At 37.0% G+C, this 27,529-nt stretch overlaps 1 protein-coding gene across 11 annotated transcripts in view; it reads right to left on the bottom strand.

The window, feature by feature from the left end:
- Window positions 1-27,529, bottom strand: part of THADA (THADA armadillo repeat containing) — a 323,874-nt gene that overhangs the window by 237,306 nt on the left and 59,039 nt on the right. For 10 of the 11 annotated variants that reach the window (XM_035001673.1, XM_035001675.1, XM_035001677.1 and 7 more), the window contains 3 exons: window positions 10,418-10,550; window positions 7,654-7,767; window positions 2,010-2,132 (listed from right to left, as the gene is read on the bottom strand). In XM_035001673.1, coding sequence (XP_034857564.1) covers window positions 2,010-2,132; window positions 7,654-7,767; window positions 10,418-10,550 — 370 coding nt within the window. Of the gene's footprint in view, window positions 1-2,009; window positions 2,133-6,176; window positions 6,499-7,653; window positions 7,768-10,417; window positions 10,551-27,529 lie in introns of those variants that run through there. The other variant, XM_035001683.1, reaches the window with a different exon arrangement.

Genomic DNA, 27,529 nt, shown 5'->3' with positions numbered 1-27,529 from the left:
AAATCATGGTGCTTCTCCCAAGAATCATGAAAGGTGACCTTCTTAAATCCAACAAGTACTATCCTGGGTACTGTCCACTATCTTTAGTGTTCTGAGTCCAAAAGTTTCTGGACAGTGATCATATTGCCAAAAAAAAAAAGGTGACTCAATATTTAACCTCCTCCATTTAAATACTTTGGGTATTTTAACTTGGTTTTTTATCTTTTTTTTTTTAAGATTTTATTTATTTATTTTAGAGAGTGGGTGAGACAGAGCACAAGTGGGGGCAGGTGGCGGGGGAGAGGCAGAGGGAGAAGCAGACTCCCCACTGAGCAGGGAGCCTGATGTGGGACTCGATCGCAGTACCCTAGGATCATGACCTGAGCCAAAGGCAGATGCTTAACCAACTGAGCCACCCAGGCACCTCTGTTTTTGTTTTTGTTTTTAACCTCGTGACAGTGTATTTACAGCACTTACTCGACACTCTGATACCCAGAGCCCACAGCATCCAAAAGAAAGACATATTAAAATACTAAGAGTTGGGGGCGCCTGGATGGCTCAGTCGTTAGGCATCTGCCTTCGGCTCGGGTCATGATCCCAGGGTCCTGGGATCGAGCCCCGCGTCGGGCTCCCTGCTCAGCGGGAAGCCTGTTTCTCCCTCTCCCTCTCCCCCTGCTTGTGATCCTGCTCTCGCTGTCTCTCTCTCTGTCAAATAAATAAATAAAACCTTTAAAAAAAAAATACTAAGAGTTGTCCTGCTTCTAGCTCAACATCATTGACCAGCAGGGAAATGCAAATCAAAGCCAGAATGAGATACTACTTCACACCCATTAGGATGGCTATTATCATCAAAAAACAAAACAAAAAAAAAAAGAAGAGAAAATAAGTGTTGGCAAGGATGTAAGGAAAATGGAACTCCTGTGCATTGCTGATAAAAGTATAAAATAGCACTGCCACTGCGAATACAGTTTGGCCGTTTCTCAAGATGTTAAACATAGAATTACCATATGATATACACAAAAGAATTGAAATCAGAAACTCAGTAACTGTATAACAATGTTCGTTACAGCATTATTCACAGTAGCCAAAAAGAAACAATCTAAATGCCTATCAACAGATGAATGGGTACACAGAATGTCAAACATAAGCACAATGGAGTATCATTCAGCCTTAAAAAGGAATGGAATTATGACACACACTATCTTGAAAACACTTTGTTAAGTGAAATAATCAGATACAAAAAGCCTAACATCCTATGATTTCACTTATGAGGTACCTACAATAGGCAAATTCATAGAATCTGGAAAGTAGAACAGAGGTTACCATGGGCAGAGGGAAGAGAGAGAGGAGGAGTGACTGCTTAACAGATACAGAGCTCATGTTTAGAATGATGAAAAAGCTCTGAAAACGGAGAGCGGGGATGACCACACAACACTGCAAATGTACTTCATGCCCCTGAACTATACATTTTCAAATGGTTAAAATGGTAAATTTTAAAAAAGAAATAAATGACAGTTTAAACAAAAATAATAACAATGTAGTATGGGTTTATAATGCACATAAAAGTAAAATGTGTAATAAAAGCACAAAGACTGGGGAGCCTGGGTCGCTCAGTCGTTAAACGTCTGCCTTCGGCTGGGGTCCTGGGATCAAGTCCCAGGCTCCCTGCTCAATGGGGAGTCTGCTTCTCCCTCTACCCCTCTCACCTGCTTGTGATCTCTCTCTCTCTCTCTCAGATAAATAAATAAAATCTTTAAAAAAAAAAAAAGCACAAAGATTGGGAGGAGAGAAATGGAAGTATATATTGTTAGGTTCTTATAAAGTCTTATACTTCAACTGAAGAGATATAATACCACTTGAGGGTTGACTGTGATGCTAAAGATATATGCTAAAACCTCTAAAGCAATCACTTAAATAAGAAAACAAAGAGGTATGGCTAAAAAGCCAACAAAAAAAGATAAAAAGTAGTTTATTAAAACCTACTCAGATGTATAATTAAGTCAATGAATAAAAATGGCAAAAGCACTTACTGCCCAGACTGGTGATGTAAAGCCTAGAATTGCAGCTTTAGCTCCGTCAGCAACATACGGAATAATATTTTCTCCCAGACGTGTATCTCTGAACAAGGCTCTAAGGATATTTAAAGCATGAACCTAGAATAAAAATCTGAAAATTAGTTGTGGGTTGAAGACCATGGTAATTCTAAATCTGTACAGATCTTGTAGTTAATCTCAAAATAAAAAAAAAAAATTCCTGAATTACAAGAATAGACAATCCACAAATGAAAGAGCAGATTTTAATAAAATAACTATTATCTGATAAATCAATTTAATTTAAAGTAAGATTTGAACAATGCAATAAAGAAAAGCTTGATCCAATGGACATAAGCAGAATCCTGCACCTAACAAGTACAGACATTGAGTTCTTTTCGAGTACATATGAAACATTTATTTTTAAAAATGACTTCAAACCTAGCCACAAATAAAATCTCAACAAATACCGAATAATTAAAATCTTACAGACTATGCTCTGATTACAGTGGAATTAAGTTAGAAACTGATTTCTTTAAATATGTTTAAAACTGATACTTTTTAAAAACACTGGTCAAAGAAAAATTTTTTTAATATTTAGAGCTGAATAACAACCAAGATGCTACACACCAACATTTGTGAGATGCACTGTAAGTAGAACTTAAAAGAAATGCATGTCTTACATGCTTCTATTAAAAAAAAAAGACTAAAAAGATATGCTGTGTCCAATTAAGATGACAGAGAAAGAACAATAAATTCAAAACAGAGAAAGAAAATTTAAAAGAGCAGAAAATTTGAAAAAAGCAATGACATAAACAAGACCATTAACAAAACCCAGGGTTGATACTTTGAAATAGAAACAAACCTCTGACTAACCAAGAAAAGAGAGAAGAAAATAAGCAGTATCATGAGTATGACATTACTACAGATACATCAGAGAATAAAGCAAAAATACTACTATGAACAATACTACCCTAATCAATTTGAAAAATTAAGTAAAAATGAACAATTTCCCAGGAAATAGAATTTATCAAAACAAATTCAAAGAGAAATTAAAAAGCTAGATAGATGTTAGCATTACATAAAGGAAATCAATAGATAAAAATCCTACCCAGAGACCAAAAACAAAAAAAACAAGCCCAACCTAATAACTACAACAATTACCAAAAAAATAGACGCACATGATTTTATGTATGAATGCTACCAAATATTCGAAGAATAGATAATCCCAATTTACATAAACTATTTAGAGAAGAAAAGACTTCCAAATTTATTTTATCAGTCTAGCATAGCCTGGCTATAAATATAAGGTAAGGACAACTACTTTGGGAAAATGGTAAAATCTACTAAAGCCTAATATACAACATACCCAATAACCACTCCTAGGTATTTACTGAAAAGAAATGTACATATATGTTCACCATTAGGCATGTACCAGAATGTTTGTAAAAGTACTATTCTTAATAACCCAAATTAAAAAACTACCCTAATGTTCATCAACAGAAGAATGAAGAAGTTATATAATATTATATAGCAATGAAAATGAATAAATCACAATTTGGATGGATACCATAAACATAACATTGGTCAAAATAAACCATATCAAAAGAGTATATAATGTATGGTTTCATTTATTTAAAATTTTTTAAAAAACAGGTAAAACTAAAACTAAGGTGTTAAAGTTAGGCTAGTGGTTACTCTTAGGGAAAAGGTACTGATGAGAAGGAAGCATGAGGAGGCTTTCAGGTACTAAAATGTTCTTTCTCTTGCTATACACAAGTGTGTTCACCTCGTGAAACTTTACTGTGGTGCACACATGATTTATATATGTCTTTGTAGTGTTATAATTCAATAAAAATTTTACATAAAAAATAAGGACAAGGTACAGCATGAAAAAGGAAAACCACAGGCCAATCTCACTTATGAATCCAGGGAAAATATGTAAAAAATGTTTTTAAAAAACTTTCACGTGAATCTAGCAATGTGTAAAAAAATTTCAACATGTCAAAGTTGTGGCTTTGGTTTGTATGCAAAGATGGTACTGTATGAAAAATCAATATAGTCATATTTGCAAATTCTAAAAAGAAACATCTCAAAAGACACTTGAAAGCATTCAATAAAATTTGATTTCCTCAATGAGATATAAGATAGATTCAAACCTACAGCAAATATCAGAAACAACACAAGGCCACCTGCTATCTCCATTTCTATACAAACCAAACTACAAGTTCCAGCCAGCAGAATAAGAAAAATGTTCTATGAATAAGAATTAGAAAGGTAGGGGCGCCTGGGTGGCTCAGATGGTTAAGTGACTGCCTTCGGCTCAGGTCATGATCCTGGAGTCCCGGGATCGAGTCCCGCATCGGGCTCCCTGCTCTGCGGGGAGTCTGCTTCTCCCTCTCCCTCTGCCTCTCCCACTGCTCATGCTCTCTCTCTCTCTGTATCTCTGTGTCTCAAATGAATAAATAAAATCTTAAAAAAAAAAAAATTAGAAAGGTAAAACATATTTAGCATTATTCACTGAGGATATGATTATCCATAAAGAAAATCCAAAAGAATTCACATGTAAGTCATTACTTGTAGTATAGCAATTGTTGACATGACTTCTTTTTTTATATTGAATCTTCCAGTCCATGAGCATGGCTTTTTTCTCCATTTATTCAGATCTTCTTGTATGTCTTTCATTATTTTTAAAAATAATTTTCTATAAAAGTCCTATCGATCTTTTGTGAAATTTAATTCTACATATTTTATAGTTTTTCTAGTGATTGTAAATGGTATTTTAAAGATTATATTGTATGTTGCTGGTGTGTATAAATGCAATTATTTTTTTTGGTTATTGTTGTGCTTATATTCAGCGCAAAGTCATTTTTCCCAAACAAATCAATAAATTTAAATTCCAACCAAAATTCAAAAAGGAGTTTTGTTGAACTTAACAAGCTGATTCTATAACTTACATGGAAATGCAATGAATAAATATAGCCAAGATAATTCCAAAGGAAAAAAAGGGAGATTCACCCTACCAGATACCAAAACTTATTAAAAAGATAGTAATTAAAACAGTGACTTTGGCTCAGGGATAGACTAACAGACCAATAAAATAGAGCACACAAACAGATACGCATATCAAAAAAAAAGTACATGAAAGATAGAAGGGTGTTATAAATCAAGGGGAAAGGATATCCTATATCAATAATGCTTGTATATTCATTATCCAAATGGAAAATAATATTTTTGTCTTATTTTACACACAAATTACAGGTGGTGTAAAGACAGAAATGTGAGAAGTAAAACTCTAAAACTTTAAAAAGAAAATATAAAATATCGTTCTGACCTTGGGGTATTTTAAACAAGATCCAAATGCACAAACCATAAAAAAAAAAGCTGACATACTCCACTTGATTAAAATTTAAAACTTCCATGCAAAAGCAAAGTGAAAGGAGAAACTACAGATTGGGAGAAGGTATGTGTAACTCAAATAACCAAACAGGAATATTGTTATCAGGAAAATCGTGTTTTTAAAGATTTTTAAAATTTATTTATTTGAGAGACAGAGCAGGAGCGGGGGGTGGGGGTGCAGAGGGAGATGGAGAAGCAGATCCCCCCCTGAGCAGTGAGCCCAATTCAGGGCTTGATCTTAGGACCCTGAAATCATGACCTGAGCCGAAGGCAGATGCTCAACCAACTGAGCCACCCAGGTGCCCCAGGAAAATCATTTTAAAACAGCAAAAACCCCAACTCCCACAAGACAAAGACAACAACAAGTTAAAGGCAGCTAAAAAGTCTTTAAATGGGGCAATTCACAGAAGTAATCCAGAAGACTAAAAATGAAACATGAAAAAATGTTAAAGCTAGCCAGGTATCAGAGAAATGTGAAATAAAACTGGGAAGTGCCATTTCACACGAAGCAGAAAGGCAGAAACCATGTACAATGAAACACCATTCAGAAATTACAATGAACTTGGGGCACCTGGGTGGCTCAGTCAAATGTCTGACTTTTGGTTTTGGCTCAGGTCATGATCTGTGGTCGTGGGATCGAGCGCTGCAACAGGCTCCATGCTCAGCACAGAGTCGGCCTCAGATTCTCTCTCCCTTTCCCTCTCCCTCCCCCATGTCCCTCTCCCTGCTCACACTCTCTAAAATAAATAAATTAATAAATAGATAGATAAACAGATAAATAAGTAAATCTTAAAAAAAAACTTAAGCTCACTCACCTTGAAAATAATGTTTATTGTAAACACCCAAACTATAAAAAGATGTATGGATAATACTATTTATGTTTAAAAAAAAAAGTCATAAAAGAATGAAAAACGTGCACAGAAAAACTTGGATTAGTGATTATAGCTGAGGGGGGAAAAAGGGGCACAGGATGCCAAAGAGCCCACAGTGCATATAATTCTATCAGCAATGTTTTACTTCTTCAGGTTGGAATCGGTTTCACAGATGTTCATCGTTCACTGTACATTTTTATATGCTGAATCACAGATACCTAATAAAAATAATAAGAAATATACCACAAAAGGGGAGAAGGTAAACAAATTATCAACTAATGCCTAGAAGACTGGTCAGAGACAAAATTTTAAGTTTTACCAATTTAATAAAAATGATCACTAAAATGCCATGAATGATCTTGAAGCAGAGTAGGACAATAATTATCCAACACCCTAAAATCAAACTCCATTATTTTTAGATGTTCTCATAAAAAATAGCACTTTAAGTAAGAGTCTAGGAAAATGAAACCAAATTATATTTTTCACATTTTGCTGGAATAAAATCTAAAACCGATCATTTCTGAAAGGTGATTAGTGACACTTTAAAAGTTTGAGATAAATAAGGAAACTTCACATATTATAGTCACAAGCCAGAAAGTGCCATATGCTAATAAGCCCCATCCTTTCTCACTAGTCACACTCTGGCCCATGGGCTCCCCTTTGACACCTCCCACAGGCTCTGAAATAAAATCATGTACGTTTGTATGGTACTTGATTGACGCGTCAGCTCTTCTGTTCCCTGACCTAGCCTGGGAGTCCTACAGTTGGGCAGGAAAAGTCTTACTATAAAGCATTTATTGAGAAAGCCTAGACAAGATGTTCTTGAAGGTATTTACTATTATGTAGTGGAGTGGAGCTAGGAGGATTACTTACCCCAACTTCTCACTCATACACACACACACACACACACACACACACACACTCACACGCACTTAACCCAGGTGCAGCAGTGACTAAAAGAGACTAAATATTAGCTAAAATTAAAAAATGAATATACCAAAAGTTAGACACTTCATTTTAGGGAAAGATCAGCTACTGAATTACAAAATGTGTATCAACTCAAAGAAGCACACATGAAATTTTAAAGTGATTGCACATTCATTTAAAAAATTTTAGATGCAAGAGCAGTATTATAAAATATCTAAATTGGATGTTTTCACAAGAGTTTAAAAATAGTTCATTTTGGTTAATATATATCAACTAAAGCAATGATTTATTTTATGGACAGGAAAGGCCAACAAAACAAAACAAACAAAATATCCAGATCAAGCTTCAAATACCTGCCCTATTTTCAAGAATTCCGTATCTTTTTGGTACAGCAAAGATTTAAAATCACTGCCTTCCTAGCAGGCTTTGTATATTTCCATTATTACCTTGGAGACTGTGCTCCGTGAGTCATCTGTAGGCCCAGCCAATGTGATTAACTCTTTCATTGTTATTTTCAACAAATCCATTTTGCCTTTCTTAGGTTCAGATGCCAATAGCGCCTACAGAAAAACAAGGCAAAAATCAATGGGGCTCTGATTTTACATATACCTATTTGCTACTTCCCAGAATCAATCCCAAAATGCAAAATCCCCCTATAAAAACATGTGGTATCAAGTAAGTTAATTAAGCCATGTGGCCCTGGGCAAGTAGCTTAACCTCGCCATCCCTGGGATTCTTCATCTGAAAAATTTGGTGATGGTGATATCATGGAACCTCTAGTCATTTCCAGGTTTGCTTGTCAACTACAAAATTCTAAGAGGTTGAGAGATGGCTCTTGTTGACAACTCTTTTGGGACCATAACTAGGTGGCAGGTCTCAGATACAATAAGCAAGTCAGTTTTTATAACAAATTTACCAACAAGAAAATTCTCTCTACTTAAAAACAAAAAACCTGTGGATTAAATTTCTAGCAAGGATTTGGAAACTCCCTAGAGATTGATCAGTTATTTAATTCTTTACTAAAGAGTCTCTACCTGGAGGACTCTCAAATTGTAGCACTGGAAACTCCACGGAGCAAAAGAAAATACTACAAACTCCAGCCTATATTTCGGTTTTCAAGAGCTGCTCATTTACTTGGTGTCTAACATTTTGCTAATACACAGTAAACATAAAAATAGGATATCAAACTACCTGAGGCAATAAAAAGGAATGAAGTACTGATATGTGCTACAACATGGATGGATTTTGAAACATGCTAAGTGAAAGAAGCCAGACACGAAGGCTGCACATTATATGATTCCATTTATATGAAATGTTCAGAATAGGCAAATCTATAGAAACAGAAAATAGATTAGTGGTTGTGTAGAACTAGGAGTAGCAGGGATTATTTCATTTGTACATAGCTACTAGCTCCCAAGAATGCAAGTTTCAAGCTACTCAGTTCTTCGGAAGCTTTTATAATCCGTAAAAGAGGAACACCCAAAATAGGTAAGTTTAAAAGAAAAATTTACCATAGTGTATTTATGCTCAAAAAACATATATACTATTTTTCTAATGACCACTCAAAAAAATTTCGTATCTGTCTGCACAAAAGGTAAGTTCATAAACTACTAAGTAGGGCAGTTTTTCTCCATAGTTAACACTAAGGAAAGGCTTCCATGAGAACATAACTTATTGGTAAGTTATGCTACGAGGAATGGGATATCTCTGAGCAGATTTTTCTAATAATTTAGATTGTACTCAACTAACATAAATAAGAAAGTTATATGCAATTACTGAAATGTCTCCTTGGAACCATGGCTTTTGTTCCGTCAAGAGTTGTGGGCATAGTTATGACACTCTTCCCAAGGATGGGCTAAGAAAGTGCATGTCCTCATTGTTCTGTCACTATGACCAATATTTAGTAATGGATGGGAACTAGAGGTGCAATAAGCACACGGCACAAACCTACAACTAGACCTTGCTATCATGTTAACATTTGTCCTCAGACAGACGAATGAGGCAAAAACACGCTAGGTCAGAATGAATTACAGGCAGGAGATGAACCAAACTGATGTGGAATGGGTCAGATCAGAGAGTGCATTTCTGAAGGTCACCAAAATCCACCCAGCAGAACTACCTCGATGATCTCTGTATCAAATCAACAACCTCTGCAAGTGGTGCCCACTGTCATCACACAATGATGACATTGGAAATTTGGGGAAGGAATGAGAAAGAAGGAAAAAATGCAGGTAGGGGCACTAAAAAAAGACATCATTTCACTTATTTTCATTGCTTTTATTATACCACCCCCATTTCTGGACTATATCTTACTGAATATTAAATAAAGATCTTCCAGATCGGGGTCTGATTTAGTATTGTGAGGACTCTGGTTTTTATTCATTGCATTCATGAGGGTGACCGCTTCTTAATTTCAACACTGTGGAAATAAAATATTTTCCTGTCAACTAGCAATATCTGGATGTGCTGATATGTGGTGATCTTCAAGGTATAACGTTAAGTGAAAAAAAGCAAGGGAAAAACAGTATGTATAATATGCTTTCTTCTGTATTAAAAAAAACACATACCCATTCAGTCAGGCTGTCTGAGCTTCAAGTCTTAGCTCTGCTCACACAATCTCCGGGGCTTTCGGCAAGTTACTTGACTTTCCTAAGCCTCAGTTTCTACATCTACAATATATGGATGATCACAGGACACATCTCATAGGGCTTGAGGACGGATTAAATAAGATAATATATGTGAAATAACTACTTACAAATGTTAGCTACTATTAGAATAGATTAAAATTATTTTGTGCACAGACATTTTATGGAAAGATTCAAAAGAAACTGTTACTACTGGTTGCTTACAGAGAAGAGTCTTAAGGGTCTTGAAGTAACAGGAAGACTATTTTTTCTAATTCAAAAAGAAAAAGGTAACATGTACACTTCCTAGAAGTGAGCAGTGAATGTGCCACAGTGATGTCTGCCTACTTAATAGGCAGGCGGAAATCTATACCACCCTCTGTTCACATTACAAGACTGACCTCGTGGAGGGTTTGTTCCAAGAACAGATCTGTCACGGGAACACACCGTGCACACATACAACAAAGCCACAAATGCTACAGTATGTCCCTTATGCAGTATGCTTACTCACATGTCAAGGGGATTGTCAAAAGACAAATAAAACAAATTATCAAAAGACAAACAGCTATTTCTCACAGATTAGTACCTGTATGTAGAAAGGAATTCCAGCACTGCGCCTTGTAGCACAGAGTTTAGATGAAGGATCACTGCATTTAATTTCCTCTAAAACATTCCATAACCACTGTTCCGGTAGATTTTGCAGACTCACATTGGGGCACCTAAAAGGCATATATAAAGCAAACATTTGGAATAATCAGGCACCTAAAAGTAAAAGTACAAACTATTGATACTGTTAGAAAAGAATAAATATTCTTATATTTGGAAGGAGGGAAACTAAAAATTGTCTCCCTTTCTACTTTTCACTTATTTTCCTCTTTATTATGGGTCTTAAGATTTGAAGCTATTAAAGATTCCACTTCTTACAAAAGCATATAAAGCATGTGTCTTGTCTATAAAATAAGCTTTAATACCATGGCTTACACCCACAGTCAAAATGTTCTGATCTTCCGATGTTAATGAAACTCTTACAGATAATCTATACTGCAAAACTCAAGACTTCCAAAAAGAGAATATAACTTTAATATAATTTATGTTCTACATTTATAAAGATTATTTATATTCAGAGAAAACACATATTAAGGTATATTTTTTAAGATACATTTTAATAATAATTTTCATGTCTTTCAAAATGTGGCCCACCACAAAATTTTCAACCAGATCCTATGGAGAATTAATAAAGCAAGTTGGCATAAATATTTTGAGGTTATGTGGACACTGCTGTTAGTGAGATTCTGCTCTATTATACTGTTATTCTAGAGTGCTTAAGAACATTTTATTTAAAAAATTTTTTTTAAAGATCTTATTTATTTATTTCAGAGACAGAGAGAGAAAGAGCACACAAGCAGGGGGAGAGGCAGAGGGAGAAGCAGATTCCCCACTGAGCAAGGAGCCCGATGCAAGGCTTGATCCCAGGACCCTGAGATTATGACATGAGCTGAAGTCAGATGCTTAACTGACTTGAGCCACCCAGGTGCCCCCCCAATTTTTTAACCTTATGCCTTATCCGATTATATAACATTATCTTAAGAAATAGTATATTCAGTGGTAGACAGACAATTATTTTAGGAGGATCGTAATTGGATTTAAAAATACATGAAAATAAAAGGATGAAGTCCAAAGAAAAAAATTTTTTTACATTGAGGAAGATATTCTGTAGAAAGATAACTGATTTTTTTCCCAAAGATTTTATTTATTTATTTGAGAGAGAGATAGCAAGAGAGAGAGCAGGAGCGGGGGGGAGAGGAAGAAGCAGGACCCCAGGATCATGACCTGAGCTGAAGGAAGACGCTTAACTGACTGAGCCACCCAGGTTCCCCAAGATAACTGATTTCTAATTTGCAGTGAGAATTAGACCTCTTAGAAACACATGTGGGAATTTTTTTCTTTATTCTAGTTTGATATCAGATAGGCAACTTCAGTTTCTAATTAAATATTCCAAACAGCAACAAACAATTAGTTGTTTATGTCTTGCATAAAACAAAATATATGTAAATAATACTACTCTAAAGCAGAAGTTTTTAAAAGTTTGACATGGGCCTAAAAATGTACTACAGATTATAGGACACCAAGGAATTATTTATAGGATGTGTCAGGGGCATTATGAACATGGAAGCAATGTCCATATTGTTTAGAGATGCACACTGAAGTGTAGAGGAGTGAAAATTACAAATCAGGAATGTACTTTATAACACTTCAGTAAGCCATAATGAAAAGTACAGATGAAGCAAGAGTGGCAAAACTCTGATAAATGTTGGATCTGAGTGATGGGTAAAGGTGGTTCGTTTCATTATTCTCTCTACTTTTATATACATATGTTTGAAATTTTTATATGCTTTATATGTCAATATATTATATGTTTAAAATTTACATTTGAAACTCCTCATAATAAAAATAATCCAGGGCGCCTGGGTGGCTCAGTTGGTTAAGCGACTGCCTTCGGCTCAGGTCATGATCCTGGAGTCCCTGGATCGAGTCCCGCATCGGGCTCCCTGCTCGGCGGGGGGTCTGCTTCTCCCTCTGACCCTCCTCCCTCTCGTGCTGTCTCTCATTCTCTCTCTCTCAAATAAATAAAATCTTAAAAAAAAATAAATAAATAAAAAATAATCCATTCATGTAATGTTTGACATTTTCATAATAAAAGCAATCCTCCCGTACTTTTATAAGAACTGAAGTTACTTCCCATCACTGGATTTATATCTTTTAAAAATTAAGATAGGGGCGCCTTGATGGCTCAGTCGTTAAGCATCTGCCTTTGGCTGGGTCGTGATTTCAAGGTCCTGGGATCAAGCCCCGCATCAGGCTCCCTGCTCAGCAGGAAGCCTGCTTCTCCCTCTTGCACTCCCCCTGCTTGTGTTCCCTCTCTCGCTGTGTCTCTCTCTGTCAAATAAATAAATAAAATCTTAAAAAAAAAAATTAGGATAAATGCTTTGAATTTCATGGAATCATTTTCTAGTTTATTATTAACATTGCCAGCTTGGTATAATCCTCCCACAGTTACCCAATCAAAAGCTGAAATCCAAATTTCCCAGAGCTGTTAAGTGCTGATGATTACAGTTACAGATTATGGTCTTCCTTTGCTCATTCTTCACAGTCTTTTAAGTATGTCTGGGTTAATGTACTCCACAGTGGGTGAGCAGGGAAAAGAAAAAAAAAAAGAAAATCAAAGCAAAAGTCATCTTTTGTGATCTAATCATCCAAAAAAACTGGAGTCACAGAGGTGAATAAAATATAAACTACTTGATCTAAGATTACATGTAGATTTCATTTACCTACTCTCCTCCAAAGGGAGAGGGACCAAAGGACCATTGGCAATGTAAGACTGGCTTATAGAAAATGCTGGTCTAAGGTCAAGTCTCCTGTAGGGATTCACTATACAGAAAAAGTAAGGAGGAAAAGGAACTGTAAGAGATAAGAGGTATTTTCCTATTTCCTTATTTTCCTTTCAAGTGCACCGAAACACGAGTACAATAAATACTAGCTCAGTAATGCTCCTCAACACTGTCTGTGAGCCTCTCCTGAGCCTCCCTGACCTGGCACACAGAAGTTCTAGCAAAACCAACCAATCTGAAAAGGGCAGGCAGGTCTGAGACAAGAGCAGGCCACCTCACCATGCATCACCTTGCCTGAACTTACAAGGGCTCGTGACCGTTAACAAATCTTGATCTAATTCCTTTTCCATCTTAATCAAATATTCCAGCTTGATTTTAACCTTAAAATTTTTTCCACATTTCTACAGACTCTGTTATAGTAAGGTTGTGCACTTCGCTGGTTCCCATTCTAACACACGCACCACACACACATACACGCACATGCATACACACTCCCTCCATATTCCCAACTAAGCATTTCTTTATGATCTCCGCACTTGCCCCATTCATAAAAATTAGTAAAACTGTCTCCAAATATTATATCTCACAAGGACCTTTCCTTTCTCATAGCCTCTAATGTACTTCAAGGAACTACTAGGCACAGGTGTACAGGGGGTCAGTATGGTGCCACGGACAGGGTGGATTCTGGACTGGACTTGGAGGATGTGCAGGCAGAATGGTGGAGGGCCCACATGTGTGGTCTTGAGGGAGCAGGAGATGAGATGACTGAGGAAACAGTTTAAGGCCCCAGAGGCAATTCCCTAATTTAGATTCTTGGCTATTGTAATTATAAATAGTTAACCAGGCCTATTTATTCCCTTAAGTATTATATACTAAGACTAAATGCTCCTTGTTAATTTGGGGAATTTGAAAACAAAGGTTAGAGAGTACTCAACTGAGGAAAAGCCTGGCAAATGCCCTTGCCAGAACCCTCTCTGGCCCACTGCCAAGGATCCAGGAACCTCAGGAGCTCTGGGAAACCGTCAAGGCACCAGCTCCTCCCATCTAGTCCACACAGTCCTCTGCTCTGGAATTCCCTAGGATCATGAGGGCTTTTCTGCAGAACCCTTCAGTTGTCTGGTTTTCTTTGTTTGTTTTTTAAAGATTTTATTTATTTATTTGACAGAGAGAGACACAGCGAGAGAGGGAACACAAGCAGGGGGAGTGGGAGAGGGAGAAGCAGGTTTCCCGCTGAGCAGGGAGCCCAGTGTGGGGCTCGATCCCTGGGCCCTGGGATCATGACCTGAGCGGAAGGCAGATGCTTATCAACTGAGCCACCCAGGTGCCCCAGTTGTCTAGTTTTCAATTTGGACTTTGCACTGGACCCTATTTCTCTGATTCCCTAGCTTCCTAGTTCTGCATCTCTCCCAGGCCAGTCCTGCCCCCATGGCCACACAAGAAAATTAGTCCAATAATAGAATTCTTACCCTTCTTACTAAAATGAAACATGCTATATTTTAAACAAAATAAACTTACAAGTTTTGTTTAAATTATCATACTGAAAATATATTTGCCTGCCACTAAGGAAAGAAAAAGAAACATTCACTGAATGTCTATTATGCATCAGCTACAACACTAGACTTTTCACATCTTATCTTACTTTGCAACAAACAAGTCTGTGAAAAGGTATGATTTTCCCCAACTGATAGGTGGAAGAGTACATGATAGTGGTTAGGAGGATAGACTACAGAGCCAAGTTATTTCGTTTAGAATCCTTGCTCTGTCACCTATTAGTGGTGTGATCCAGGACAAGTTATGAAACCTCCCCATTTCTCACTTTCCTCTTCTATAAAATCAAAGTTTGGGGGAGGATTAAATGAGTTTATCCTGATGAAGTGTTTAATACGTTCTTATCAGGTTGTTTTCTAAAATTATTATCTATTACTGGGGTGCCTGGCTGGCTCAGTCAGCGGAGCATGCGACTCTTGATCTTGGGGTTGTAAGTTTGAGCCCCACTTTGGATATAGAGATTACTTAAAGAAATAAAATCTTAAAAAATATAAAATAATTATCTATTATTATGAGAAAAGCAAGCTTTAAAGAGTTTCAATTGAACTGATAAAAATGGAACAGTTGGTTTACATTTTGACAAGCCATGCCCCAACACACATTAATAATAACCAAACTATGTAAATAGAACCCCAAAGCCAACTGAGCTCAAAAACAAGATAATTATCTGGGTAAAACAGAATAGAAATGCAAAGGAGCAAGAATGCTGATACCAGGTATCTGCTGGGTTACAGCTCTAGAAGCAGCAATGATGTCCAGGAAGTCAGTTCCTGAAGGGTAACTTACCTCACTCCCAGGAAATGGGAAATTTCAGGGGCTTCCTCTCCCATGAAAGGAAGCTGGAAAAGGGCTACTCCCAGAGGCTGCAGCAGTAGGAAAAGTCATGGGCCCAGGGAAACCGCAAACCAGGCTGACTACTAGCTTGGTGACCAGATCTGTAATATCCCCAGTTTTACTTTGGGTGGGAGACCCAAAATGCCACTATCTAATCTAGTTTCTCTGATAGAGGGGAATGAGCCAAAGGAGAATAAATAGAAACCAAAAAGACTCCTAATCATATACGCAGCAAATCAAAATTCAAAACACAGAGATGTTTCATATTAAGAAAAACTTTCTTAAAAAGCAATAACTTGAACATAAATTCACTCCATATGAAACTGAATTTTATGGAGCAGTCTGACAAAGACCTTAAAATAACGGTTTACAATACTCAAGAGATAAGGAATAACTTCTATTCAAAAAGAGGAAGAAATTATGAAAAACAGGGTTGGGGGGGGCCTGGGTGGCTTCGTTGGTTAAGCATCTGACTCTTGATTTCAGCTCAGGTAATGATCTCAGGGTCGTGAGATGGAGCCCGGAGTCAGGCTCAGTGCAGAGTCTGCTTGAGATTCTCTCTCCCTCTCCCTCTCCCTCTGCCCCACCCCCAGCTCACATTTGCACATGCATGCTCTATCTCTCTAAATAAATAAAATCTCTAAAAAAAAAAAAAAGAAAAGAAAGATATTGGAAACACTGGAAATAAAAATGTACTTTCAAAATTAAAAAGTAACAGATAAGATGAATTCTAGGGAATTAGCATCTCAGATAACAGCTTTCTGGGAAACATACCCAAAATACAGAGAAAGAAGACAAAAATACAAAATATATATGTGCACACATGTATATGTGTGTGTATGTGTGTACATACATACATACAATAACTTGAGAGAAACCAATATAATCTAAGAGGGGTTACAGAAAGCAGGAATAAAATGTCTAGGAGAAAAATCTCAAAGAAATATCTAGAAAATTTTCAGAATTGAACAGAGTCACAAGGCCTCAGATTCAAAGTATATTCCAAGTATCCACTCCAAGTAAATAAATCCATACCTAGACATATCACAATGAAATTGTGATTAAGAGAAAACCTTAGAAGACACAGGAGATGAAAGAAAAAACAGGATACCTTACAAAGTAAACCATTTATAACAAAGATAAGTTTCTCACTGGCAATAATAAAAGATATAGTATCTTCAAAGCACTGAAAGAAAATAACTGTTAACCAGAATTCTATACCCAGTTAAACTACATTCAAAAGTGGAGGTAAGATAAAGACAATTTGAGACAAACAATAAGTCGGCCTCCCAGAGATCCTCACAAAAAGAAATTCTAAAGAACATGCTTTTGCAAAGTTAAGTAGACCCAGACCACAGTCTCAATGTGCTATCTATTAGACACCTCAAACTCAACATACTCCAGACTAAACTGATGGCCTTCCTCTAAAAATCTACTCTGCCCACAGTCTTCCCCCATCGTAGCATATGAAAGATATATCTTAGGCCAAAAATTTTTGAATTATCCTTTCTCTCAAATACCAAATCCAATCAGTCAATATATCCCCTCTGTTCTACCTTCAAATTACATCCAGATTCAGATCACTGTTTACTATCTCTACCACTCTTCAAGCCATCATCATCTCTTTCTTGAATTACAATAATATTGTAACCTCCTAACTGGTCTGTCCGCTTTTACTATTATAATCTACTTTCAACACAGCAAAGTAATCCTTTTTTTTTTTTTTAAGATTTTATCTATTTATTTGACAGAGAGAGAGAGAGAGAGCACAAGCAGGTGGAGCAGCAGAGAGAGAAGGAGAAGCAGGCTCCCCACTGAGCAGGGAGCCCGATGTGGGGCTCAATCCCAGGATCAAGACCTGAGCCAAAGGCAGACGCTTAACTGCTTAACAGACTGAATCACCCAGGTGTCCCAAAGTGATCCTTTTAAAAGGCCAGATCATAATACTCCTCTTTTCACAAACCCTCCAGTGGCTTCCTGTTTTAGAATAAAAGCCAAAGTCTTTACTACATCTTATAGTATCTAGTCCTCATTACCTCTCTGATCTTATCTTCTACAACTCCTTTCCTTATTCCACTCTGGTCACAAATGGTTTACCTGCTCTTCCTTAAATACCCTAAGTCCATGCCTCTCAAGACTTTGGAACCTGACCTTCTCTCTACCTGGAACAGTCTTCCTCCAGCAATAGAACTATTGATTATAGTGTTCACTAGACTTACCAATATGTTCAAATCTTTAATGATAATTTTTTAAAATCAAGTTTAAAAAAAGGGAAATTAAATAATTTCCCAAACATTATAAAGCTTGTAAGTAACAGAGGGAGAATTAAAATGCAGACTGGCTCCAAAGCCTTTGCTTAATAAAAAGGCATTACTTAAAGGTGCTTGTCCTAGATTCTGTTCCACATTTGGCCCGATCTGCTCATGACAGATATACTATCAACTCTCTATTCTTTGCTTCAGTGCATTTCATTCATTCATTTGGAAAAAAGATCTATTAAGTATCTAGTAGTTTGCTTGGCACTATGCTGTGCCCTAGGAAAGGGAGAAGAGAATAAAAATTCCAAATTACACATAATTCAGAAAGCATGTTCCTGTGGCTTGGGAATGTATTACCAGAGTATATTGGTTTTAAGAAATTCACCTTCCTAATCATTTTATTCAGGTTATCCTTCAGATTGATTTCAATCCCTGAACAAATACCATCAGGGTAGGGGTTAGAGTAGCTTTTAAACAAACTGAGTGATATGAATGGAAAGCTAACTGGAGAATTAAAACATCCCACAGAAAAACCACTCAGAGGATAACTATCTACTTGTAACTGACTTGATGTGAATTGTGTCTCACTCATTCTGGAAGTATTCCAATTCCCTTGGCCAACTGTAACATTAGGAACATTTATGAAAGTTAATTAACTTTCCTACATTAACTGAATGACTCACCACTGACCTAAAGAAATTATTTCACTGCAAACACAAAGCAACTTATTTTACATTTTATTTTATTTTACTTTACTTTACTTATTTATTTATTTGACAGAGAGCAAGAAAGCACAAGCAGGGAGAGCGGCAGGCAGAGGGAGAAGAAGAAGCAGGCTCCCTGCTTAGCAGGGAGCCTGATGTGGGGCTCAATCCCAGGACCCCAGAATCATGACCTGACTGAAGGCAGACGCTTAACCACTGAGTCACCCAGGTGCCCTAATTTCACATTTTAAGTGCAAAGTACATTTAAAATCCAATACACAAAACACAATTCCCAGAAAATTATCAAGACTCAATTGCCAGGAAACTATGTGTAACCTCAACTGAGTAAAGGTTAAGCCTTTGACAATATCTTCATTTCCCAAATAATAATTTATTTACCAAGCTGTTATCATTAAGGGCACAATAAGGAAGAAAATCATTTTCTTTTCCCATAAACACAGACTTTCATTTTGCCAGGTATAAGAGCAACTCCAAATTAAAATTCATTCAACTAAGTAAGTTCTGGCTTGAGAAAAATGAGTATCAATGAAAATAAAGCTATTTATTCGCTGATTGTTAATAAACTTTTACCCTACCATGTTCCTTATTTCACTTTCTTTATTTTTCATTTGCTAACAATTTAAATAATTCTAAATAATGCAAAAAAAAAAAAAAAAGAATTTGTTTTGGGGGTCAAAACCAGAATTTGTCCCCAATCCTGATACAAAGCCAATGATGCATGTTTACTCAAACTTAACATCATCAGTCATCACCATCATCATCTGAGTGAAAACAGCCATGAACAATAATTTCAAGAAATAACACTCTGAGCCTGGCTATTGAGAATAGGACACTTAGAACCCTAAAACAGTGCATATCACATCAGAGTAAATGACACACAAGCAACCAAAGGGGGAATATTTGGGTCTGGTCTGATATCCAAAACAAAGACTTTGATTCCTTCATACAGATGAAAACAGAGGAAACTGAAAAACATATACCTAGTTACATTAAAACAAAGAACCAAACAAACAAAAGTGAGGGAAAGTAGAAGAAAGATAATCTGATAATTTAAGAATCATCTCTAAACGTCTACCATATTAATGCTGCTATGAGGAATTCCAGTTTTCTCAGTCACCCAAGTTCAAAGTTTTGTAAAGCAAAGCTTTAGCTGCCTACAACATAAAAAACAAGTCAGACTTGACTTTGAACTGGAGTGGGACGGCGGGGCTACACCCCTACCCATGGGGCAGCATACTGTTTTGGTTTAGAAGAGAAAAATTACCCACAATGTAGAAAGAAGGTTTTGCTTTCACAAGCTACATGCTTTAAATATTCCATGCACTAGCCAAAAATCATCCAATGATGATACTGAGCAAATGGATCTAAGATTCCAAGTACCAGTAAGAAAAGAGTCAAGAGTGGGGCGCCTGGGTGGCTCAGTCGGTTAAGCATCTGCCTTCGGCTCAGGTCATGATCCCAGGGTCCTGGGATGGAGCCCTGCACTGGGCTCCCTGCTCTGCGGAGAGCCTGCTTCTCCCTCTCCCACTCCCCCTGCTTGTGTTCCCTCTCTCTCTGTCTCATAAATAAATAAAATCTTTAAAAAAAAAGAAGAGAGTCAAGAGGAGAATAAAAAAGAGCGTGGAGAGATACAGTACACTTTCTGGGAACAAAAACTTTATCTCCATTTATTTTACACGTTCATGTAGTTGATCAGATGTCCTATCTAGCTCCTCTGCCCTCTTCTATACAACTCCATAACACACACATATGTACCTTATTTGTCGATGATCTTAAAGCTACCTACTGGGATCCATACATACTAATTTTTATATCCATTTGGTTGGAGACTCTCAGAAAAAAAAAAAAAAAAAAATATATATATATATCCAGGGAGTAGAAAATCCAGAATCCTTATCCTGGGACTCTCAAAGTCCTACATATTTGGACAATCTCCTTCAGCTTCATCTTACTGCTTGGAAAGCTCTTCCCAGAAAGCTGCTGCTGATTGTCCTTCAAGCCGTGGCTTACTTTAGCATAAAGGAAAGAGAGATTTTTCCTTACCACCAAACTTTATCACATCAGATTACATATTACTATCTGATAGTTTCTTATTATTCTCGAAATGTCCTTTATAAACATGGAGTTATATAAACTCCATGATGCAGGGACACTTTCCGTCCTATCCACTTCTCTCGTCCCAGCACCTGGTGACAGGGCCTGCCACCCAATCAGGAACTCAACAAATACCTGTTGAATAAATGAACAACCCACAACTCGGCAACTCTGTTAAGAGTGCCATTCTAAAAAACCAGCTTGACCAAGAGGGGTACAGTAACTGGAGAAGAAAGTACGAACAAAAGTGCTTTCCAACGATAACAGGTGCCACCGCATTAGAGCCAGCAGGCAGCATTGCTTTTTCTTCCCGTCACCTGGGACAGAAAAGCTCAGTACGTGGAACGTTTTCTTGGTCCTTTCATTTCTGCCTTGAAAACTATCTAGTTTACTTCTCTAATCCCAAAGATTAGAATGCTGGGCTCGAAGTTCCTCTAAGAACAAGAACCAAGTCTTACCAGTATTTTTCCTATGAGGCCTACCCATCACAATGTCTTACATATAACAGGTAATGGATAAGCTTTTGTTGGACTGCGAATCTCTGAAGCAGTTTCAAAAAACATTGGATCCTGGTGCCAGTTCCGTTTACTAACTAGTTGTGTGGCTATGGACCAATCACTTGATTTCTTAGTGTTTAAGAATGAAAATAAAATAATTACAAAATTGCTTTGAAATTCAATGAGACATTATTACCTGGGTTGCTCTTCCAAATAAAGAAAGCAAAGACCTAAATTACGTAAGTACCCAAAGCTCCTGATAAGAATGTCCCCCAAAACACTGCGCCCATCATGGCCTTAGTCCTTTGTTCAGGTCCTCACATGCCCCTCTTAGTTCTACAGAGTTAAATGTTTCAAATTCAGATCCTAGTAATCTTCCCTAGGTTCACAGCAACTCTCTGGCCTATCATATCATACGCTCAATGGTCAAACAGAGCGTTTCTAACACAGCATCTGGCCCACAGGAGATGTTCAAGAAATCTTTTATTATGTTCGAGAAATCTTTTATTGAATGATTAAACAAGGACAATTAGGGTAGGTGCCAGGAGCTGCACATTAGCTGTGCCTTCAGTTAGGCAGATAATTGGAAAAAACAAAACACAACAAACAACGGGTGTAGAAAAGGAGGGCTGGAACTTTAAGGCTTCTCAATGGTGAAGCACTGTGCCTATAAAAACACAATAGCCTAATCTAGAGTTTTGACTAGTCAATGAACCTTCTGTCTACTCTCCAGCAAGGAAAGATTACTTTATAAAGGAAGTGATTTCAAAACTCCTGAGTTGCTGGTCCTTATGATAATGAAAGAATTGAGAGGTAAAAATGGAACCATGCAGGGCTCCCAAGAACAATGCAACAACTCTGGTTGTTGTTTTGGTTCCTCATCACACCATCCAGGGGTCAGCAAGGAAAAGGGAAAGCAGTTCTTGGTTCTCTGTGCCAACTCTGTGCAATCACCAACCATGACTGTGGGGAATTCCAATCCTGCTCTTGCTAGCAAGGGCTTTTCCACTAAAAGAGCAGACTTCCTCCTTGTCTGAAGGATTGTTTGTTTTACTTCACTCCCATGTCTTTAGCCTCTTGAGTACATCATACAAATTACAACTTTCTTACAAGGGATTCAAGGTTCTTCATAAGAAACTCTCACTGGAAGTTATTAATCCACAAAATACTCCTAAGAGATGGTTTATCAGTTCTAAAGGAAGTTTACTAAAAATGATCCAGCTTCCCTCTATCTTTCATGCACCCAATCCCGATTTTCCCAATCAGAAACTAGAAAGCAGCAGTATACAATGAGTAGGACGCTCGGAGCTGAAAGAGGCCTGAGAAAGTTGAACCCTCTCACTTCCTCCTAGAGAGGTTAAATGGCTTTCCTCTTGTCAATAAGGCCAGTAGATGACTCAGCTCTAATTCATAAACCTCGGTATCCTTGCCTCTAAACACTGAGGGAGGTGGTGGTTGAGGGTGTGGAGTGGGAGGAATCAGACCATTCTGATTCTCCTGTTCAACAGTGTCAAAAAAAAAAAAAAAAGGCTGACATGGGTGGGGGATGTTTTTTGGTTTTTGTTTGTCCTATGTTAAATGCTATGGCCTGAACCTCTACTAAAAGTAACAGAAATAAACAGGGCAGACCATAACTGCTGTTTAGGCCTTTGTGTTGTCTTGAGCAAATCGCTGGAGCAAATTATTGTTCCATAAGCAGATTAGTCCATTTTCTATCCACAAAGCTATCTCACTCATAGTGGGTAAGTATTCTAAGATAAGCAAAAAACCCGCAGACTGAAATCAAATTACATATGCTGTATACCGAACTAATTGGTCATTAGACTATTTTGTGTCAGTAAATCAGGTTCCCTGACTACAAAGTGGCTTTCCAATGGCTTCATCCATCCACCTAAGTATGGTAACCCAGAGCCATTTTTTTGTTGAGTTCTGATTAGTTTTATTATTATTGTTAATTGAGAAATGTTATCTTCATTTCCTCAAACTCTTTCAGTATGGTTATTTTCCCTAACTTAGAGATTTTCTCAATCTCCAATTATTTCATAAGCTACAGTCTCCACTCCATTCATTCTCTGGTCAAGTATTATGTTTATTATTTCAAGGTTCATGTTTATTATTTCAATTAAACTAAACAGTGACAGATGTGCATGAAGGCTGTGTGCATGTGCATGCACGTTTTAAAAAGGTAACATAACCCTGAAGCATGGAGAAATTTTAAGCCTGAAAAATGACTTGCCCAAATGAGATCCAGTGAGAAAGCTACATATCAACAGAAGTCATCTTAACCTCCCTCACCACCATCAAATATTGTTAAGGTTTACTGCCGGGTAAAACATCAGGGGGCTATTTTGAAGCCTAAGCTGCAGGCACAGGCAGTAACAACAATGACCAAATCTAAATTGAATTACCAATAAGAAGGCCACAGGGAAAGGGCAAGATACAGTGGATTAAAAAAAGTGGTTAGAAGGGCAGATTAGATTGTTGGTTCTCTTAATATTTAATATAACCATTCCCTGTGATCAAGGAGAAAAATTAATATTGAAAACTTTGGGACTTTACTAACAGAGCTGAGATAGAGGTTACTCACTGAGAATAAGAGTCCTCTGTTATTACGTCTAAATGACTCAGTATTACTATGAGAACTTTAAAAACAAGTATTTGAAGTTCCAGAAAGAAGGTAATACCTGACTCAACTATGAAGTGGGCTTAAAAATAAAAATTCAGGGGCCAAAAACCAACGACACCAAGATTTAGAATTTAAATATTAAAACATCCTAATTTTCCACAAATCCTTTCAATCTGCTACAGAACTGGGAAATCAAAAGGATTTCCTCTTTATATAAAGAAAAAATATGGCTTCCCAGAGTGGATTATCACTTAGTTATTCTTTATTTAATTATTAATGTTTTAAATAAAATTCATAGGACACTCAGAAATAAAAAAGTGTCTTATTTAGACACATTTGCCAAAGCAGATGTGAATAAAGGTTTAGACAAGATTGTATTTTATTTTCTTAACAGTTGAATGACTTTTTCCCCAAATCTCATACATTACATTCTACACTTATTTCTTGCTCAATCGCATACTCTTTAGAGACTTGGTCTTTCATTCTCCAGTAAAGTAGAGGAAATTATTTTTTCATTATTATAATTCAATTGTTCATAAGAAGTCTTCTATTGAATTTATATTGTAGTAGCTGTAATTAACTGATGAAATTTTAAATACTTATTTAAATTACTTCTGTCTACCATCATTGTTGACGTCCATGAGTTAGCACTAGCATTTTATGACAAAAACTGCTAAATGTCAGCAGTTCATTTTTTTCAGGCCAATAATTGAGAATGACTGTAATTATTGCAATAAATAGTTGTAGGTTAAGGTATATCTCAATAGGCAGAACAATTCAAATATATGCAGAATAAGACAATATTAAGTATTCACGAATCTCCCTTCTACATTTAGAATTGTAGTCAACAATTTAGTCCCCTTATGGTTAAGATTAATTCATGGTTGTACAAATGAAAGCTACAGTCCCTGGCCTAACACCCTACTTTAAGATTCTGTTCATTTTCACTGAAAGAACAACTTAAAATACTAAGGTTATAAAGGGTAAACAAGCAAATGTAAATTTCATCAGAAACTTGAGTTTAGAGTAATGACTTGCATGCACCTAACCATTCCAATCAAATGCTTAGGCACGTACTTATGTTTTTTGAAGAGAGTATGCATGTTTCATCCAATTCTAAACAGAAAGCACCACATAAGAAAATCATATTTTAGAAAATTAATTCAACATACTATTGTGTATGTGTGCAAGTGTCACTTTCAAAAAATTCCCAGAAAAAAAGAATAGCATCTCCCATTCCTATTTCTTCTTAGATGATTGTTTAATAGCGAAGTCAGTTTACATTTGAAGACATTTTGAATAATCTTATTAAAAACCAATACAAACAATGTGGCTCATGTTTAACTCTTCAGTTATTTATCCATTAATCTCTTTAAGTGCTTCCTTCCTTAACACAGCTGTAGTTCAAGAGGTGGCCAGCACTTGGCCTCCATTTCAGTGGATTTTCATGAAAGCCCAGATTTCTTTCTGCAAACTTTTTAAAAAGTTGTATGAAAAATAACTTTTTCATAACTTAAGAGCTTATAACAAGCTTTCCAAAGGATCCAAAAGAAACACATTTTCTTTTAAAAATAAAAACCAAACAAAAGGAAGCCACACACATTGTAAAGATGTTCTCTGCAAAACATTCTGTTCCACAGATCTGAAACGTCTCCAAAGGGACCAAGAACCACTTGGTTTGGAAGCAACAGTTGAGAACTCATAACAGGTTGGTTAAAAGCCAACAGTGACAACCATGAGATTTTTAAAGCAGATTAGGAGTGGCTGAGATACCAGACACTGGGCCTTGCCTAGTCTCGCTGTTTCATTTACTTGAATGCCTTCAACTGTAGCGTTCAACCACCCACTACAGCTGTTCAAAAGCCTCTGTCCTTGGTCCTCGGTCCTTTTCGCCTTTTACGCTATCCCCTGAAGACTGCAATCCTACTAACTACAATGGTTATGATGACAACTCCTAAACCTACATCTCTGTTTCTGTTATATCTCCCAAACCTAATCCCCTATCTCCAAGTTCTGACTTATATATTTCCACCAGGATATGCCATCATCATCTCACACACAACACATACAAAACAAATTATTCACCTTTATCAAACTTTCAGTTTCCCGGCCTCTGTTAACATTAATCCCATTGTTCTGGTCACCAAGAATTAAACCACAGGAACAATCATGGACTCCCTGGTGCCCTTCATCACTCACATTCAGTTGGTTCATGTGGCAGATCGCATTTTTCAAAGATGGCCACCACAGTATCTCCCATCCCACATGTATTTCTACAGCATGACCTTACCACTTCACCATCAAACACGTAATGGAGTCTAATTCCTCTCTCCTTGAATCTGGAGTAGCCTTATGACTCACTTATAACCAGAAGAATGTGACTGAGGCAATGCTATGAGACTTCGGAGGCTAGGTCAGAAAAGACCATGAGGAAGGAAGGAAGGAAGGGAGGAAGGAAGGAAAGAAAAAGAAAAGACCATGAAGCTCCTGCCTGGTTCTCTCAGAACTCTTTCTGGTGGAAGCCAGCTGCCATACATGAATGCCAACTACCTTAAGACTGCCAGGCTAAGAGACAACATGTAGTCCCAACCTGGCCCAATCTTCCAGCTATCCCACTAAGTTGCGATAATATGAATAAAGCCTCCTGGATCCTCTCGACCAGTTCATCTGTCAGCTCAATGCCACCAACTGTACTTAGTAAATACACTGAGAAGAATCACCCAGCTGAGCCTTGCCCTAAATCTCGACACATAAAATCATGAAATATATTATATAAATATATTATGTAAATATAATAAAATCCAGAGCTTCCTTCTAAGCATTCAATACGTTGTAAGTAGAGTTGTTACTCTGTGGGGCTGAATGTTAACTGACATGCCACTTCTTTCCCTCCATTCCCAGGGCCAACATCACAGAGGAAGAAGCTCTCATCACCTTAGATCTAGATCATTATAACTGATTCCAGGCCCTCCTCACTATAATCTGCCATTACAATCTATCTAACCTAATAGTTCCAACCGGAAAACCTCTTTTGCATACCAACACTACAATCAACACCAGTCTCGTTGATGTTTTCCATTTGTAGAAAGTTTTATAATGAAAACTTGATCTATACAACAACAGCCAGAGATCTGGGCAAATATTCTTTTCCTTACTTTAGGGATGAAGAGATCAGAGTTAAGGAGATTAACTTTTGTATAATCTCACTGCCAACAAATAGAGTGGATATAAATAGAACTAAGAGGCTATGTCAAAGTTCACTGCTATTTCTCTGTTCTACAATGCATCCTATCATCTATCTCAGATCAAAATGTTCAATGGCTTTCTCCATGCCCACTACAGCAAACCTACTTTCTAAATATCCTTAATTTGGTCTCAATCTATCCAGTTGTTTGGTATTGCCTACTAATACCACCACCATCACCACCATTACCACCACCATTACTACAATATGGATTACTTATTTACTTACCTAACAATATACCATGCTGATTCTAGCCTCTGGACATCTGCTCACAAAGTTTCCTCCTTTCTCCTATCTAGTTAAACCTTGCTCATGCATTAGCATAAATACCACCTCCTCTCCATTAAGTCCTACCAGCCTATCTCTGTTGCTTTCTCTCCATTATTCCTACAGAATTTGTAAATTTCACCCAAAACTTGACAATTACATTGGATTGTTTAAGTTGCTCAAGTGTGTTGGTCTCACCTTCCAGGCTGGTATTCA

This window comes from Mirounga leonina, unplaced genomic scaffold (genome assembly GCF_011800145.1).
Source record: "Mirounga leonina isolate KUSES-001 unplaced genomic scaffold, KU_Mleo_1.0 Mir_125, whole genome shotgun sequence".
NCBI classification, from domain to species: domain Eukaryota; kingdom Metazoa; phylum Chordata; class Mammalia; order Carnivora; family Phocidae; genus Mirounga; species Mirounga leonina.
Note: the sequence above shows the minus strand (reverse complement) of the source record. Positions and strands in the feature narration are given on the sequence as shown.